The sequence below is a fragment of the Monodon monoceros genome, unplaced genomic scaffold, assembly GCF_005190385.1.
Source record: "Monodon monoceros isolate NGI ecotype Baffin Bay Population unplaced genomic scaffold, NGI_Narwhal_1 Super_Scaffold_1, whole genome shotgun sequence".
In the NCBI taxonomy this organism is placed as follows: Eukaryota; Metazoa; Chordata; class Mammalia; order Artiodactyla; family Monodontidae; genus Monodon; species Monodon monoceros.
In genome coordinates this window covers 59,031,782-59,050,331 of record NW_021703765.1, presented here as the reverse complement: position 1 = coordinate 59,050,331, position 18,550 = coordinate 59,031,782, and the positions used below count along the sequence as shown (strand labels likewise).

At 55.6% G+C, this 18,550-nt stretch overlaps 1 protein-coding gene across 1 annotated transcript in view; it reads right to left on the bottom strand.

The window, feature by feature from the left end:
• Nucleotides 1-1,058: 1,058 nt before the first annotated feature.
• Nucleotides 1,059-18,550, bottom strand: part of IMPA2 (inositol monophosphatase 2) — a 30,272-nt gene continuing 12,780 nt past the window's right edge. The window contains exons 3-8 of the mRNA XM_029232122.1: nt 14,796-14,900; nt 12,975-13,020; nt 11,142-11,250; nt 5,522-5,630; nt 4,773-4,924; nt 1,059-3,642 (exon numbers count right to left, since the gene is read on the bottom strand). Coding sequence (XP_029087955.1) covers nt 3,527-3,642; nt 4,773-4,924; nt 5,522-5,630; nt 11,142-11,250; nt 12,975-13,020; nt 14,796-14,900 — 637 coding nt within the window. The 3' untranslated portion in view covers nt 1,059-3,526. The remainder of the gene's footprint in view (nt 3,643-4,772; nt 4,925-5,521; nt 5,631-11,141; nt 11,251-12,974; nt 13,021-14,795; nt 14,901-18,550) is intronic.

Below are 18,550 nucleotides of genomic sequence, written 5' to 3'. Positions count from 1 at the left end.
AGAGAAAGCCCGCAAGCAGCAACGAAGACCCAATGCAGCCAAAAATAAATAAAATAAATAAAAATTTAAAAAACCTTTAAAAAAATATAAAGACATATAGAAAGAACATGCCATGAGCATCCTTATACCCATTGCCTGGATTCAATCACCATTAACATTTTGACATATTTGCTTGTTTTTTTAATCTGTATTTTTATTTGAACCCCTTCACATCAAATCCTTCAACCTGCATCTCTGAAGAAAACAGAACGTTGTCACACACACCATAGTGACGTCACCTCTCCTAATGAAATAAAAGTGACACCTAGCCACACCTGTTCATCCACGTGGTAGCAGTGGTCACGATTTCATTCCTTTCTAAGGCTGAATAACACCTCACTTTGTGGATGGACCACATTCCGTTTATTCATCAGCCATTGATGGACACTTGGGTAGCCTCCCTCTCCTGGCCACTGTGAATAGTGCCACTGTGAACACCAGTGTACAGATACGGCATCATGTTTTTTAAAAATAGAAAACCAGGGTGGCCCAGACCTTTTCCTTCCTTTTCTGCACTGGTCTTGCTGCCAACCAGAAATCTGTCAGAGCTGGTGCAAGACCAGGACACACCCATGCCAGCTTTGAGCCATGGCAGTGACCAGGGTGAGCAGAAGCTGAGGCTTTTCTCGAAGCTGAGAGACAGCAAAGGCCATCCGTGTGCCCAGGGATGAGACTCTGGACGGCTGGGAGTGGCGGCTCCAACCCTCTTGCCCCACATGTCCACTCTGGCCCCATTTGGCTCCACATGTGGCGTCCCCGCCGAGGTGGGGGAGGGGGGACCTGCCACCAGCCGCCTGGTGGCAGTAAACAGCTCTTCCTCTGGCCACCAACCCGGCCGCCTGGGCATCTGGCTGCTGCTCTGCCTGCTGTCCTGCCGACCGCCGCCCGCCCACCCCCCCGCCCCGGCCCTTGGACCCCCGTCCCACAGCCTAGGCTTTGCATGAATACTCTCCAGCCAAGGCTGCCAACGGGCAGACTGGTGACACCACTGTGGACGCACCGAGGTTTGCGAGCTCATACACAACATGGAGCTCTGTAGAGGACCAGACTGTGGCGGCATCACCGTCCGCGAGGTCTCTTCAGAGCCTGCGGGAGCGGTCACGTGCCTTTCCGCGTGCCCAGCACACGCCCAGGGCGGGAACGGCTCGTGGGGCCCTGCCGACGCGTCATGAATCCGTGCATGACCGCAGAGCCCGCTTAGGTGCACCGCAGGGGGTTAGGCGGGAGCTGCCACCAGAAACTCACGATTTCCCCAGATCCGCACAGCAAAGTGGGGCTGCATGTGCCCTGCAGCCACGGCCCTGGGACGGCTCCTGTCTCTCGCATCCTCCCACCACCTTGGGATAAGATCCTGCGGTTAGACGCTCTGCACCTGTGGTGCTCAAGCTTCGCAGAGCTGTGGTCCTGCACAGAGAGAAGCTGCTTCCCTACTTCGCTGTATTGTTTTCATTGATTCTAGAACACAAGGTGTGAAGAGAATAACGTCCTACATGTGGTCGTACAATCCACCAGCTAGGACAGCTGGCGGTGTCCCAACAGAGGGAGCTTGGGCTGGCTGGTCAGGTGGGGCACAGGGGCCGCCAGTTGGAGCCTGATGTCTAGAGGCCACACTGGGTTGGCGGCGGTGGTGGTGGGGGCGATGCTGGTGCCCAGAAGGGAACCAGAGCCACCTCACCTGGAGGCGGGGGCAGGACGAGACAGGGATCTGAGTCCTGACACCACCACACAGAAGCCTCCTTGGTTATTCGCAGACCCACAGGTGAAAGCCAGAGCCAAGACGGAAGCTGAAGGATCCCAGCGTGGGGGGTGGTCTCTGGAGGACGGTGTGCCTTCAGTGGAGGTCAACGAGGGGCCGGACACTGGTCGGGGTGCAGGGGAGATTCGAGGCCCTGAGGGGTGGCAGGGGCACCAAGTGGCTGCTGAGGCTCCCCACCTGCATGCAGCCTGCGGTTCTCGTGTGGGTATCAAAGGTGGGTCCTCATGCACAGCAGGCATGAGACGCCCTAGTCCCAAAGGAGACCCCAGTCCTCACGTGTCTGAGCCCTTTACCTGTGTACCTTTCGGGACATCACCTGTCACCCCATTCAGATCAGATCAGAAAACTCCTTCCTAAAGATAGCGAATGTATCAATCAGTAACCCAAGGGGAGGTGGAGGTGAGGCCTCTGGGGATTGGCTTGGGGAGGGAATTACCCCCTGGGAGGCCCCCTGGACTCCACCAGGTGCGTGAGCGGGCCCAGTGCACCTGCCCTGTGAGCAGCAGGTGGCACAGGGGAGTCAGCGTCATGCGCTCTGAGGCCCCGCAGTGTCCGCAGAGGGGAGCAGGGCCGGTGGGCTTGCCGAGGGCTCTCCAGGGTGTGGTTTGGTGAAAGTGCCTGGGTCATTGCACAGGCCGAGCCCCGGAGTTTAGGTGCCAGAGACAGCAGGTGCCAGGGCCGCTCTAAATACTCTTTTTTTTTTTTCGCAGTACGCGGGCCTCTCACTGTTGTGGCCTCTCCCGTTGTGGAGCACAGGCTCTGGACGCGCAGGCTCAGCAGCCATGGCTCACGGGCCCAGCCGCTCCGTGGCATGTGGGATCTTCCCGGACCGGGGCACGAACCCGTGTCCCCTGCACCGGCAGGTGGACTCTCAACCACTGCGCCACCAGGGAAGCCCCTAAATACTCTTTAATTATTGTTGACTGCAAATTAGGAACACGAGGGAGAAAGCTAAGCGTGGGCTGGAATTTCCTCCGTCCTAAGACTGACTTCCTCGATTTTTAAACTTCAGAAAAGACCCGTAGCCAGCCAGTGAATATCCTCATTAGAATTATTCTTATATATAATTCCTGCTCCTAAAGAGGAAAATAAGGCCCAGAAAATAATTTTCTTCGTTAAACCGATCACAAAAACATTTTAACACAGCATTTTAGACGTTTGGTTTTCTTCAGTCTGACCCACGTCTCGGATTTTAAATACTGACGTGATAATTACTGAAGTTGTTTTCATCACCCGCGGCTGGCAGATAGCAAGCATGTCACCTCTGGGCTGTCATATGCAAACTTCCCTAAAGAGCCTGTTGGTTTTGGGGGTCGTTTGGGGAAGTAGGCGACACACTTGTGGAGGGAAACAAGCAGAGAGTCATCATTTGGTTTATTGCATTCTGAAGTACCATGGACAGAGGCCGGGGAGGTCGCTGAGAGCAAGTCTGCTTTCTCAGCAGTTCGAAAGCCTTATTACCTGAGATTTGCATTCTGGAAAAAAAATTGCAATTGCAGTATCAATACATACATCCTGTGAGATCCAGGTTTCGGCCCCGGTAGGAGGGCTGGACCAACCCACACAAGGCTACGTGAGATTACAGAGAGGAACCGCAGGACACCAAAGTCACCAAGACGTGGGCTCAGCCAGACAGCCCGGACTCCAGCCTGATGGCTCCTTTGGGGATCAGGAACTCTTGCTCCAGGTTCCCAGGAAGGCCCCGTCCTGGGGCAGCCCTGTCTGCTCCCCTCACCTCTCATCGTCCCGCCCGTAGTTAATCGTCTGTAGGGCCTGAGCAATGAGCACCGCCATTTCCCGTGTGCCCGCAGCAACCACCCTGCAAGACATGAGGTCTAGCGGCCCGCCTGTGGACAGAGGGACAGGGTGTCTGGGTTAGGGAGGGGGCGGCACGACCCCCATCAGCCCAGCACTCAGGCTGAGCCAGCCCAAAGGGTGGAGCCTCAGCCCCGCTCTGCCCCAACCTGGGTGCCATCCAGGACCGGCACCTCCTGAGGCTGCGCTGGGAGAAAGTGGCTCAAGGTACAGCGTTCAGGCCGGAGGCTCAAACAATGTTAGGTCAGGACAGGGAGCAGTTCTCAAACTCTGCGCTGCACAGGCCTCCAGGGACCCAGGAGGCCTTGGTGGGAGGGTGCTGGGGGTGGCCTTTCTGCTGGGCCCCTCGATGTGGCTGCTCTGTGTACCAGGTATCTGGGGCAGGATGAAGGCCCTCGACCTCCTGGAGGTGTGAACAGGCCTAAAGGCCTCGCTGGAGACCTCAGTGCACATGCGTGCGTGTGTGTGTGTGTGTGTGTGTGCGCGTGCGTGTGCGCGTGGTCACATCCAGGACAGACATGTCTTTAATGGGGACGGGCCTGCCTGGCCTCGATGCCCAAGGCTGACCCCTCTTCACTTCACACCCTCCCGGAAGCTCAACTAGGGCCTCCTGAGGAGAAGGAGCAAAAACAGAGCGATAGTGGGATGAAGGGCCCACCGCCAGTGCCAGCAGTTAAACGGAGCCCAGTGTTTCCGCAACAGGCTCTGGATTAAAGCTGGGGGATGATGGGCTCCACAGAGGACCCTAATGTCAGATGAGGCTCCACGGGCGTCCCCGGGACAGGGGACTCGCCCCCATGGGGTCGGTAACTGGGCACGGTGACTCTGAGGCAGAGGAACAGGTCACCTCTAGGATCCATCACCTAAATCCTTGTCATTGGATCAGGGAGCATGCTGCCTGCTCTGTGGTCTCAGTGGACTGTGTGTGTGTGTGTGGGTGCGGCGGGGAAGTGAGTGTTTAGAAAACACAGCCACCCGTCCTGACCCTGGGTCTATTTTCACACCTGGAGGTAGGAAGGGGGAGGGGCCTTCTGGCCTAGCCCGCTGCCCTCCCTACACATCCCTGTTAGCAGAGGAGGGGGCCTGTCTGTCTGGGGCATTGCGGGTCTGTCCTGGGGATGCGCCCCTGGGGGCGGAGGGCGGGCTGAGGGCCCGAGCTCACCTGACGTGTCCATCACGACGCCGCCTGCTTCCCTGATTATGACAGTGGCTGCAGCCAGGTCCCAACAATGCAGGCCAAACTGGTAGTAGGCGTCGGCGGCGCCCGAGGCCAGGTGGCAGAGCGCCAAGGTGGAGCTGCCGATGACTCGGACCCTGGCGGAGATGGAGGAGGGGAAACACACTGAATGGCTCTGCTCCAGTGCCCGCCCCCTCCACCGCAGGCACCCTCAGGAGCTAAACAAGAGCCCAGGGCCTCTTCCCAAAAGCTCAATTCTGAGCCCTGGGCCCAGAGCCATGCCGTCCAATAGAACTTTCTGTGGTGATGGACCACTCGGCCCCGCGAAGCCACCAGCCCAAGGCCGTGGCACTTGAAGTGTGGCTGGTGAAACTGAAGGACACAACCTTCACTCTGTGGACCTTCAACGACCTTAGATTTAAACCATCTGGGATGGCCACAGTCACAGCACAGACCCGGGGGAGACTGGGCTGGGGGGGGGCGTCACTGTCATCACGAAGGGCGCTGAGCTCTGGGCGCACACGGGGCTGAGATGGGCTCCCACAGGTCCCCTGCCACCCCACCCCCACGGGCTGCACGAGCTCCCGGCTGGAGACCGGGCTGGCTCGGGTGTCACTGCTCCTGCCCCGGGGGGGAGCAGCCTGCGAGCTGTTCGTGGGGCCTGGGCATCCTGTGGGTCTCGGGGAGGGGGAGCATGCACCCATGGGTCCCAGGCCCGGGAGGGGAGCGCGTACCCGTGGGCCCCAGCACGGAGCAGCCTCTCCATGTTGCTCAGGAACAGCTTCAGTGTTGTGGGGTCTCGTCTGGGCCCGATTTCTGTCAGAACCAGGGCCTTGGAGAGATCTGCGTGGAGAGAATTTCTCCAAGTCAGAAACACCAAGGCTCAGTTCTCACCCAGCAGTCGGGTTTTTCCTTGAAGCAAACTGCAAACCCGCCTCCAGTGGGTTTGCTTGATTCAGTGTCATCCCTGGGTGGCTGATGCTGCAGAGGTTTTTGGCCTGGGAAAGGAAGGACGTGCTGACTAGAGTCGAAGCCACACTCTGACCATCTCACCTCCCAGGCCCCAGAAAGTCCCAGATGCAGGGGTGGTGGGGGGCAGACCTCCCAGTTCTCTCTTTTCAGGGACGCTTACCAGCAAGAACTCGGACGGGTCTGGTGGCTCATGAAACCAGCATCATTCAGTCACAAATAAAAACAAAGTGACTCCAAACTGGGAACGCCCCATGTTTGGAGGAAAAAAAAAATGCCTCATCAAATAAATCTGCCTTTAAAAACCTTTCTTGGGACTGCCCTGGTGGTGCAGTGGTTAAGAATCCACCTGCCAATGCAGGGGACACGGGTTCGATCCCTGGTCAGGGAACAAAGATTCCACATGCTGCAGGGCAACTAAGCCTGTGCACCAAAACTACTGAGCCTGCGCCCTAAAGCCCGCGAGCCACAACTACTGAGCACGCGTGCCTAGAGCCCGTGCTCCGCAACAAGAGAAGTCACTGCAATGAGAAGCCCGCGCACCGCAACGAAGAGTAGCCCCCGCTCGCTGCAACTAGAGAAAGCCCGCACGGGCAGCAATGGAGACCCAACGCAGCCAAAAATAAATTAAAAAAAAAAAAAATAAAAGCTTTTCACTAGCTGCCGTGATGACAAAGATGGAAACGTCATCCCTGCGGAGGAAGTGACTGCTAAGCAACGTCTTTGGAAAGGGGTCCTCGGGAGTAACCCCCCAGCATCGGGGGTAGATGCTGTGGCCATCAGACACAGGAAAGTGGCTGCAGGCGGGCCGGGCCTGACTCATTGCGGGGGTCATAGCACTGTCCCTCTTGGCCACACACACAATCACATCCAGATCTAGTGTCCTGTCTCATCAGGCCTTGCCGTTCAGGCAGGATCAGCCACTCCTGTGTGTTCAGTTGAGAGAACAAATCCCCTCCATGAAGTGGAGGAAAACCACGCCCATAGGTAACCTCACTCCCCGGGGCCCAATCCCGCCTGACTCCCATAAAGTCACCTCCCACCAGGGACAGACCACTGGGAGGAGACATTGAGTCTGTACCATTTCCCCTTTTCTCACACTGGAGGCTCTCATTTTATATTGTAAAGACTTTCTGAGACCTGGCACCACAGCTGGGCCAGCGACCAGCCCTGCCATGTGTCTGGTGGCGGCTCGGGCTCTACCCACACGAGGGGCACAGGGCGGCGGCTCCAGGATCTCCGGGGACAGGACCCAGTCTGCCCTCCAGAGCTCACCTCCCGACCCCACCCTCACTGGGCTGCAAGCTGAGAGGGCACCTTCCCACGGAAAAAAGACTTGTTTTGAAGAAAAAGACCTCAACAGGGCCAGGAGCAGTGGGTGACCTGCAGGAGGTCGTGAGGCCCAGACCTTGACTCAAGCTTGTCTGGTGATGACGCCAAAGAAAGGGTTTCTTCCCGTAGTTTTTCATCTGTGAGAAGACACCTCTGTGCCCAGTGTCCCCCGCCCCCCAGCTGCAGTGTATCCACTCTTCCTCATGCTTGCACAGTGGTGTTTTTAAATGAAACCCAGACAGTTAAGAAGTCATCTGAACTCTGCCACCTGAGGCAAAATACTTTCTACTGTTTTCTTTTGCCCAGATAATGAAACAAAGGTAAAAATGGCAATCCCCTCTACTTAATATTGTCTTATATTATGATTAATTCTGACTAGCTCTCCACAATTACTATGACTTTTATTACCTTTCAAACTATTTTTATCATAATAGTTTAGCTCTTAATCAAATACTAATATATATATATAATTTAAAATATTCTGTGACTTCATGGGTGTGTGTGGGGGGGGCACGGGGACCTATTGCTTAATGGGCTCAGAGTTTCTATTTGCAGCGATAAATAATTTGGAAATAGAGGAAATGGACGCACAAGATCGTGAATGTAATTAATGCCACTGAATTGTACACTTAAAAATGGTTAGAACGGCAATTATTATGTTATATATATTTTACCACTATAAAAAAATCAAATAGATTTTGAAGCAGGGCATCTATGCATCCTCTTTCAATAAACAAATTTTAGGGTGAAAAAATAGTCCGTGACTTCCAACAGTTTGAAAACCCTTTTTCTGGTTGAGGATCAGAGCACTGTTGTCTTGAGAGAGATTTTACAACTTAGAGGTGAGAGAAGCAAGTCCTCTGTCTGCCCTGAAATACATCCTTACAGGAAAGAGGTGACTGTGCCTTGAAGTGTGGGCATGAGCGCAGGTCGTGCAGCTCCTGTGATGGCCTCGGACCGGCATATGTGACACACGTGCTTGGGCTTCCAGATCCTTGCAGACCGTGAGCTCCTCACACGAAAAGTAGTATTAGCTGTACTTCACTGAAAACCCCAGAACTAGACAGAAAGAAGGCTGGGGGCTGTGAGGGAGAGGCAGAGAGTGACCAACGGGAAGGGGTTACCCCGGAGCCACCCAAACACGGGGCGCCAGGAATGTAACGCCACTGAATTATTCACTTTACAACAGCTAATTTCATGTTACGCGACCTTCACCTCAATACATTATGTTCAAAAATAAATAATTGGAAAAAAAAAAGTATTGTTCAGAATCCTGGAGAAGACTGCCCTGGAAACCTATGTAACCTCTTCCAAATCCCCTCTGACAAGAAAACAGAGCAGCTGGGAGAGCAAAACACAAACCACAGACAAAAACCATCTACAAAAACCTACATCCACAAGGACGTATCCAGGCCCCAGAGGGCAAGTGGGCGGGCGAACCCCTGACAGCTACTACGACCTCTCGTAACCGACCTTCCAGGGACTCTCAGGGCAGGACCCACTGGGCAGAAACGCATGGGAGTGAACCCCAAATTCACTGGACGGGAATCAGGGGCAAAGGAGGGAGACGATACAGTAGCACTGCGGGAGGAGCAGAGCCAACCGTCCAAGGAAGAGGCCAACTTTGCAGGCACTTCACAAACACAGCAGAAGAGGGAGCCCTAGAGCCACGAGACGATGGAAAGTGTTCACCCCCCACCCCATCACACCACCGGCCTCCAGAGCTCTTTCAATTAGAAAGAATGTAAAAGAATGATGTTTGAATCCCATACACAATTATCATAAGAAAAAAGAGAATAGGGAGCAGAATAACATCTCTCCAGTCGATCAGAGATTTCCAGAAAGACCTGTCCATAAAACAGAAGTAGCTGCAAGAGAAAGAAACGGAGAATCCACGGAAGAAGAACATCACTCAAAAGTAGAGGGGAGGGAACCTAGGAAAGAATTAGGAAAGGAAACAGTTCAGAAAAGAAGGTCAAGCTAAAGGAACAAGAATAAATAAACACAATAGATTATGCTTTACAAGACATGGAAGGTGAAAAGGAGGAAATTTTTTTTTGAAATTTTTAAAAATTAAAAAATCGGTGAAAAAGGTGGAAAAGATTTAAGAGAAAGTGACGGAGAGATACGTACTGAAATGCTGGCTAGAAAGTGCCATTATGTCTGGGGTTTGTAGCAAGGGGTTGTTTGGGGTGGTGGGGGCAGGCAGCTTGGAGGAAGCAGGGTTGGCCGTGGGGGAAGGGCAGAGGGGTGACATCAGGCTGTGATGGGTCATGTGGGTTCACTGTACTTTTTCTGTCTCCTTTGTATGTGTTTGCAGTTCTGCAAGGTAGAATTTTGAGAAAAAGCTACCAAAGAAATTCTGGCCTCATCTAATCCTTTACCGCTATGCAGTGTGGTCTTTGCTTTGTTTTTGTGAGTTGAAAACATTGCAGAAAGGAGCACAGGAAAGAGAAGGCAAGGAAAGCAGGGAGATGAGTGGTGGTTGTTTTAGCGACCGCTTCCTCCAGAAATGCATCCCAGAATTAACAGCTGGTTGATCTCATGCGAAGATTCAAATTCCTTCTCTGATAATGACTCTCATTTTGGGCACCAGCGCCAGGCCGTTCCTGAGTGCCCTGTGGGCAGGATTCAATTTGATCCTCACAGCTGTCATCAGCGTCACCTCCCGCCCACGTGAACACTGAGGTTCCAGGAGCAGAGCTGACAAGTCACATGTGGAAGGTGTCAGAGTCAGGCTTTGCAGCCAGGTCTGCACAACACCTAAGGACCACGCTGCTGAGGAGAGCTTTCCGTCACCTCCTGTAGAAACCTCGTCACCCGGCAAATAGAAGACAACCAGGAATGAAAACATCACCCTGGACTTTATGAGTCAGAATTTTTAAAAAATCCCAAGTGAGCTTTGGGACACGAGCACCGACGGACTTAGGGTTCTGCGTTGCAGAGGGGGGTGGACAGCGTGTTTGAGCAAGGAGGCCCATTGGGCGGAGGGCCTGGGATGGGTGTGAGCGTGGGCACCGAGCCTCAAGTCACAGCAAATGAATGTGGAGCAAAGTTCACCAGGGCCTTTGACAACTCGTTCCCTCACCCCCGAGTTACACAACTGGCTGGCAGGCCAACTCCTGGCAGGCACAGCTGTAATCAACACTGCTGTCTACGTGGCCAAACCAAACAGTCCCCGGGCAGGAGCCTGAGCTGGGCGGTGGCAGAGGCCGGTCCGTGGTCCTGCCGGGCCCCTCCCTCTGGAGCTCCTGCGATATTACTTCCTGCCCACCTCCCCCGCAACACTCGTGAGGCCTGGGCCTCCTGCCTCGCCCGTCCTTCACGGCGCGATCATCTCCCTGGCAGATCCACGGCTCACAGTCACCCTGGCCAGGGATCCAGACGGCGCTGCTCTCACCGGACCTCAGCGGACCTGACCTGGGCTGGAAGGCCTGTCTCCTCACTGGCTGCAGGCAGCTCGGGGGCAGGGACACTCCTGAACCCTCTCACCACCTCTCAGGCCAACTAGGCACATACTGTCAATACTGTATGTTACAGGCAGTCTGAGTGTAACAGCAGCCCTTTGTAAAAGCCACCGGTGCGCTTGGGTCCTGCTCCAGCAATGACAAGGGCAGGGAGCATCTGTGGTGCACAAACCACGGCTCACGGACACGGCTCCCCTGCGGCCGTCCGTGTTCTCGCAGGGACTGGAGCCAACAGCAGTGGGTCCACATCCAGGAAGCCACAGCCCGCACTTGGGGAACCGGGTCACCAAGGGGCTCCGAGGGCCAGAGTATGCCTCTGACCCTGCCCTTGGCCTGGCCAGCTTGCCCAGGCCCACTGGGACCACAGGGGAACTAGTTGCCAGGTTCCTTCTCACATTAGGGATGAAAGGTGAGAGCAGAACAGAAAGGGCCCATTGAAGGCTCCCGGCCACATCCACATCCACACTGAAACACAGACTGGCTCGACGTCCAGCCCACCAGGGGTGCGCTGTCCCCGAAGAGACTGGACCTCGGTAGGAGATCCCCACCACTGCCTCGCGGAATGCGTGACACGAGCGGGGCCCACCTGTCTCCCCGGAGACGCGCAGTCGCTGGCCGTTGCAGAAGGCGCCCCGGCCCCTCCGGCCCGTGTACAGCCGCTCCTCTGTGCAATGGTAAATCACCCCGAACTCCAGCTGTGGGGTGGGCAGGACAGAAAACAGATACAGGATGTGACACAGGGACCGAAGGCCATGCAGCTCTAGCTGTGACCACTAACACAAGGACCATGGATGGAAATTAGCTTTCGAAAGGGAACTCAAAAAATTAGCATCTGGATTCAAACCTAGACCTGGACATGAAAGCAAATGTTCTTTTCTTAAATAACTATATTTAAAGATATATTTAAACAAATAAAACTATATTTTAAACTGACATCATAATCAAGCATTAGTAACTGAAAATTACTGAAAAAGCTTCCTTCTTCAAAAAGGCCTCTTTTGTTTTCTCTGGGAGGGGAAAAAAGGCTCTTGTGACTCCAATCAAACCCCACAAGAAACCCTCAAAATTGCTGACATGTGAAGAATTCAGAATGCATCTGGAGATCCAAGAGCATCACAGAGCCTGGGGCGGCCCAGGAAGAGACGTGATTCACCAGAGGGGCTGATCCCTCCCTCACCGCACACATCACTGGGCCCTCGGCCTCAGTCCCCACAAGCCAGTGCCGAGAGGAAGGGAGCTGGGAAAAGGCCTCCCTACACCCGGAGCCCGTCTGCCTCTCCTCCCGGACTCCCTGCCGTCCTGGGCTAAGAACAGCACGAGTGCCTGGGGCTGCCAACGGACAGAGAAAACGAGGAGAAGCCCCGCAAACGCCCAAGGGAAGTCTGGGCAGGCAGGAGAAGGGCTCACTTCTGGGAAGACCCTCCAGTCAGCACACACCCAGATCCTGTGCCCCCTCCAGTCAGCACGTGACCGCCCCCCTTCTCAAGCCCAGGTCAGTCCTGGAACCGGCCGGCCTCTGAGACACTGCGGCAGGCAGCCAGGGCCTCCACGACGAGGCCAGAACACGTGTACCCAGCGCACACTCCGGACCGTCACAGGCCTGGGTCTGGCCAGTCAGAGACCCTGCCGTCAGGATGAACAGCCCCTGGGCCCCGAGCTTCCTGCTTCACTTGCTCATCTCAATGACCACATTTAACAGAGAAACAAGTGAGTAACTGACTCCCTCACCAGATCTCAACATTAAGGCTCTTGCTTATCTTCACCTCAAAAGTTAAGTTCTTTCTCACGGGTATGACTCTGCTGCCCCAGAATCTGTGCTAACCCTGAGGGTGCCCTGATGAGGGCTCCCTCCGCAAAGCCTGGCCCCCTGCCCTATTCAAGTGTAACTGTAGTAACTGCAACGAAGGTAAGGCTTTTCCTAAGTGTAATCGCTGAAACTGGATAATAAAGCTTAAGCCTGGATCCAGCCTTTTCTGCAGGTCCCAAGATATGGCCCAGTTCCGAGGGTATATGGGAACCACGCAACAGCCATGTTCTCACCCAACAGCTAGAGGAGAATGAAGAATAGAACACTGGGATTAGAAATGTCCTCCAAAAATAGGAGTTTCTTTTGTGTGTGACTCGATCACACGCCCCAGGGGTCAGATGGAGACTAACTGGGAACATCTGTCCAGAACGTCCCCTCCACGCGGCATCGCTAAATGGCCACCGAGAGGGAGGGCTGGCTGGAGTCCCAAACCCAAACACCCCAAACTGGTTTGCATTTGTTTACTTTCTTGGATTTGAAAACACATGCTTGGATTTACTCATCATGATGAAGGCCGAGGACAAGGAGAGGAAAACTGAGGTTGGAACCAAGAAGCAAGATGAATAAACAACACCCAAGGGGCCGCGTGGCCAGGCCCCACTCATCACATACCTCCTGGTTCACAGCAAACCCAATGCTCACTGCCACTGTCGGGAACCTGCAGAGAAGACAGATGGTTTACACGGTGACACACACGGACGCGTGCAAACTCAGGAGCCTCTGTATGGCTGGAGGCGCAGAGGACCCTTCTACAGCGTGGCTGGGTTTGTCAAAAAGTACCTCCCACAATTTCACTGAGCGCTTCGAGGACAAGCAGGCCGAGCTGACATGTAGGACAGCGACCTTGACAGACAACAATGCTGGCCGTCGTCAGGACGGACGTGACTCAACAGTGACCACGGAGGACCTGGTGGAGAGTTGTTAATAATCAGCTTTCTGGTTCTCAGAGGCTGAAGGGACGGAGGGGCCTGGCTCCTGTGTCCATCGAGGGGCTGGGTCCAAGACAATCGCGTCCCTCCTGCCGTGACCCCTGGGTGAGCCTTGCACAGGACAGCAGGCGTGGCCACTGCGTGGAAGGCAGGCGGTGATCTCGCATCCTGCCTGCGGGTTTACAGGTTACGTCTCTAGAACGATTACTCCTTTATGCGAGGATCGTTAGGGCTTAACGAGTAGGAACAAGGAAGGGCTGCTTCTAACCCAGGAGACTCGGAACCCAGCCTTGCCCAGGCTGCGCCGTGATGTCCCCTGCCGTCTCCATGCGGAGGCTCTTGACACGCCACGGCCGGGCCTGGCTGTGGTTCCCGCCCTCAGAAGGCTTTTCCCACTTGCTCTAGTCCCAGTGCTGCTGGACACAAGCAGGACAGGTCCTGTCCGAGGTGCAGTGGCCAGAGGCCCCCAAGTGCCTTTAGGCTTCAAGGGTCACCACAGACCTGGACGGCCCTGGACTGTGTCTGGAGTCTAAGGGTCAGCCTCACAGCTTGTTTCCCAAATGACACTCTCGTCCAGGTTCTCTCTCTGGTCCTGGGGTGGACATGTGGCCTTTGTCCATGGTAGGGCTTGGCCCGTTCTGTGCCTACCACCCTCACACAGTGGGACAGGAACAGGAGCCCCACTCAGAGATACACACCCGGAGGGGAGCCCTGTGGTCCCACAGGACTCCCCAGGGGTGTCATGCTCTAGTTAGAGTCTGATGACACTGTTGCTGTCACCAGATGGCTCTGTTCCACCGTCTCTAAAAGACCACCTGTGATGCGCTGAATCACTTTCCACACTTACACATAAATGCTGCATTTGAGGACCCCACACCCCGGCCGCTCTCACTGCCAGGAAGGAAGCAGGCGGCTGGCTCACCTATGGGAGGGGCCCGCCCCGCGGGTCCTGCTGGTGGGGGCTGCAGGTCCACAGGCCCCCCAACTGCCGATGGGGACCCGGGATGGGGCAGGAGCCCGGGCCAACCAGCTCTGGGGCTGCACGAGTGTCCTCGTGGGAGGCTTTGACTGCCCCCCACCCCGCCCCCCGTCAGCGCTTCTGGGGCTGGGCAGGTCACTGCCATCACATGCCTCTGACCTCCGAAAACCTGCTGCTCTGGGCTGACATCTGTCCAGATTAGGCCAGCAGCCGGTGGCTCCTCAACCCCCCAGGCCACCATCCATACACGTGCTCCCAAAGCTGCTGGACCAGACACCTGTGTTATTTACAACCCTGCCCATCTCTCCAGGGGCCTCCTTAAGGGTCCTTCTTAATTCAACCCAACGTTTAAATGTGACAAATGCAATAGTTTTTAAACAAGTGAAGATCTCCTACATGCTCTGAACGTATCTCACAAATGGGAAACTTTATTTTAAAGTATCATGACTTGTAAGTGAGACCACAAACCCGCTAGAGGTTTGCTGACGTGCTGCTTCGGAAAAGCCGGGGTGTGCCTGCGCTCACCTGTGCACGAAGTTGCAGGTGCCATCAATGGGGTCAACGATCCAGGTGGGGCTGGGGGTAAGCACACACTTGGCCCCAGCGGCTGCAGCCTCCTCCGCGATGAACCTGCAGTGGACAGAGCTCAGCCTGAGAAAAGGCCAGGAACTTGAGACTCAGCGTTTCGAGCCCCGGCCCCGGAGACCAGCAGGCAGGGTGAGGAGATCTCATCCGGCCTCTCCGGTCAAACAGGGGCAGCGTCCGGGAAAGACCTTCTGCATTTTGCCCTCTGCTAATCTGTCACTTGGTGGGACCCAGACACACAAGGTGACACCTGTTAAAGCACCGGGGGTGCGGTGGGCCAGGCGGGGGTCCGAGGATGGATGTGGGAAGAGCTGCCGGCGAGAAGCTGAGCTCTGCGCTGACTTGACTCTGCAGGGATAAGGCCGAGAAGAGAGCCAGCCAGGGGCCTGAGGATGCTGGGGGGGCTGGCCTGGGGTTGGGGGAACAGGCTGCATCACAGCTGACACTCCATCTGTACCCAGCCCAGCCTCCCCGAACCGCAGGTGGTGACATGGCATCCGTCCCGCATGCGGGAGACAGGAGCTGACGTTGCTCCTGGGAGGCCCCACCCACCCTGGGCTCCCCTCTGGACCCCATCCTGAAGGAGTACGCAGGCCACACACCCCGGTCCCCTGTCCCCGCCCGTCCTCTGTGACGAGTCCTCTGAACACAAGCCCCACCGCAAGGCCGTCCATGCCCTGTTGGGAACCTGAACTAGATGGCAACAAGGCAGAATCCACTTGGTCTGTCTCAGCAACGGGAGCCGCCAGGAGCCAGCCGCCTAGGCCGGAAACCAGGGATGGCTCCCCTACCCCTCCTTCTTGTCCCCCCGCACCATGCTGGCTCATGCTGGAGGGTCCCCCGAAGTGTCTGCATCCCTGCCTCCTGGGAGGAAAGAACAAACTCCACCTAAACCCCCAGGACGGCGCCCGACACAGGTTTCCGACCGTCCCCAACAGATCAGGTTCACCTTGTCCTGCCAAGGGCTTCTCACTAGGTCCTCACATGCATGTCTGTCCTAGAGGAAAAGGGGCCCTGACCACAGCACACCTCTACCAAGAAGGAAAAACGAGTGAAAAACAAGAAATGCTTGGTGTCCTACTGCTGGCGTTTTGCACACCCCAGTTGTAGTCGTCGGGAAGCTCTTTTTTATTTTTATTTTTTTGCGTTACGCGGGCCTCTCACTGTTGTGGCCTCTCCCATTGCGGAGCACAGGCTCTGGACGCGCAGGCTCAACAGCTATGGCTCACGGGCCCAGCCACTCCATGGCATGTGGGATCTTCCTGGACCGGGGCACGAACCCGTGTCCCCTGCATCGGCAGGCGGACTCTCAACCACTGCGCCACCAGGGTTCGAGCCCTGGCCCAGGAAGATCCCACGTGCTGCGGAGCAACTAGGCCCGTGTGCCACAACTACTGAGCCTGTGCTCTAGAGCCCACGAGCCATAACTACTGAGCCTGCGTGCCACAACTACTGGATCCCGTGCACCTAGTGCCTGTGCTCTGCAACAAGAGAAGCCACTGTAACAACAAAGAGTAGCCCCGGCTTGCTACAACTAGAGAAAGCCCACGCACAGCAATGAAGACCCAACGCAGCCAAAAATAAATAAAAAAAAAAAAAAAAAAAAAAAGTTAGCGTTGGCGCCTTAGTCTCACTAGTCACACGGGTCAGAGGCCACTACACTGGACATGCAGACAGAACACCTCTGTCACCGCAGGAAGCTCTCCAGCCTGGCATGTCACGGTCCTAACACTGTGAAGGTGCCCTTCATTCTGGTGTCACTTCAACTGACACAGTGCCGTCACCTGCACCGTCACTCAGCTGGTCCCCCTCAACTCTGGCAGCATTTCTGTCCCAAAGATTATGAAACTCACGTTCTATGTGCAGAGTCATCCAGACACAGACAAACCACCTGAAGCTCGTCCGTGTACACGATGAGGCTACATCATCATTTTCAGGTTGCTGTTCCCAGCCCGCCCACCGCTGTCCCTGGAAAAACCCATCTGTGAGCAAGCAAAGTACCGGACTGGGGGCAGGGATGAGGAACCTGGAAAATTCGTGTGAGTGGAGAAAGCCTACAGCTGCCCCCAGGAGCTTACAGCCCAGAGGGCAGACCACATGCATCCGGGAAGCTCCTGGCTTTTGTCCCTCCTCCTGCTGGGCAGCCTCCCTGCCATCCTCCCCGCTGGGAATTTGGATCATTCGGATCATGTGACCCAGGTAGGCGGGTCTAGATGAACAAGGTCGTGGTGACCATCAAGTCAGAGGAGGCTGGGCGGGGTGCGGCCAGGCAGGGTGACTCCCGACCGCTAACCCCGGCAGAAACAAGGGGACGATCCTATGCCGCAATTAGCTCTGAGGTTTTCTGAGTCAAAGATGTAAGGTATTAAATCTGTCTTCAGTGCTTTCCGCAGCTACGTGATTTTCCTGCAACAGTTTGTGATTATGTTCTTAAAGAAAGGGGGCCATACCCGAAACACACACACATGAGGACAAAGTCCCAGGCTTGAACTGGGCACAAGGTCCAGGAAGCAGTGAGAATACGTCACTAAGGTCGAGAATAGAAATGACTCACAACAAAGATGATCCCAGGAACCTGGGAGGAATGTGGAATCTTCTTCCTTTTCTAACCTGATTTTAAGCGAGAAGCTGGTACCTACTAGGGGAGTTGGCAGGAGTCGCTGGGGTCCTGGAGGAGGAGGAGGGGCCGACAGCTCAGACAGCTGGACCACAGCCTGCGGCTGGCCGTCAGTCCATCAGCAAATGTGTGTACGCGGTCTCTGGGCTCCCGGAGCAGCCCCCATGATGCATCTGCAGACACAGCTTTCGTCCTGTGGGGCATTTCTGGTGGGAGTCACTCCAAGCAGCCACTCCAAGGCCTGGCCTTTCTGGGCGTTGACTGTTGAGGCCGAGGGCACCCTCCTCTTGACCACAAGCCCAGGCGGGGGGAGCACTGGTCACCTCCCCACTTGCCTCGTGCCCGTGGGTGGCCCTGGGGGCAGGGCCTCAGACGTGTTCACTCTTCTAAGGCACCAGAATACCTCCCCAGACTGTGGACCCTGATTTTCTCCGTGTGGGAAGGTAATTCCTGCAGAGGCCGGGGTACATGGACTCAGATGGTGTGTGAGAGAGTAACAGACACCTCAACAAGAGCGCTGGACCGTCCACGAAAAACCCACAATGTAAACAGAAACAACACATGTGACTGAGCATGGGGCCATTTCATAGGCCTATCGAATGTACAGAGGAAAAGAGCACCAGGCACAAGGTTCAGAGCTTAGAAACAAGTTAGACCAATACGTTCTGCTTTATTACTTCTTCCTAAGAGTCGTAACAAACCCTCCTTATGATTTTGATGGCCAGGAGCACCCAGGCCTTCTCTTCGGCCAGTTTGTTGACTCTGTGACAAGGTCAGGGTCACCTTCAGTCCACTAGGGAGCCAGCTAATGTCCTCAGCCTCATCGCTCAGGCTTCGGCCCAGGCTCTGCTGCCCGAGGACACAGCGTGAAATGCAGCGGGGAGACAATGCAGGCAGGCATTCAGGTGGTGGTGGCCAGGAACGCCTTATCCCCGAGTGCACTCACCCCACAGGGCACAGGGGCCGGTCAGCACAACAGTGCGGCCACATCCCACCAGGGGCCCAGCCCTGGCAGAGGCGAGAGAGCACCAGCCATCCTCCTCCCCCGGCCTGTGCCTCCCGGACAAGGAGACGCAGA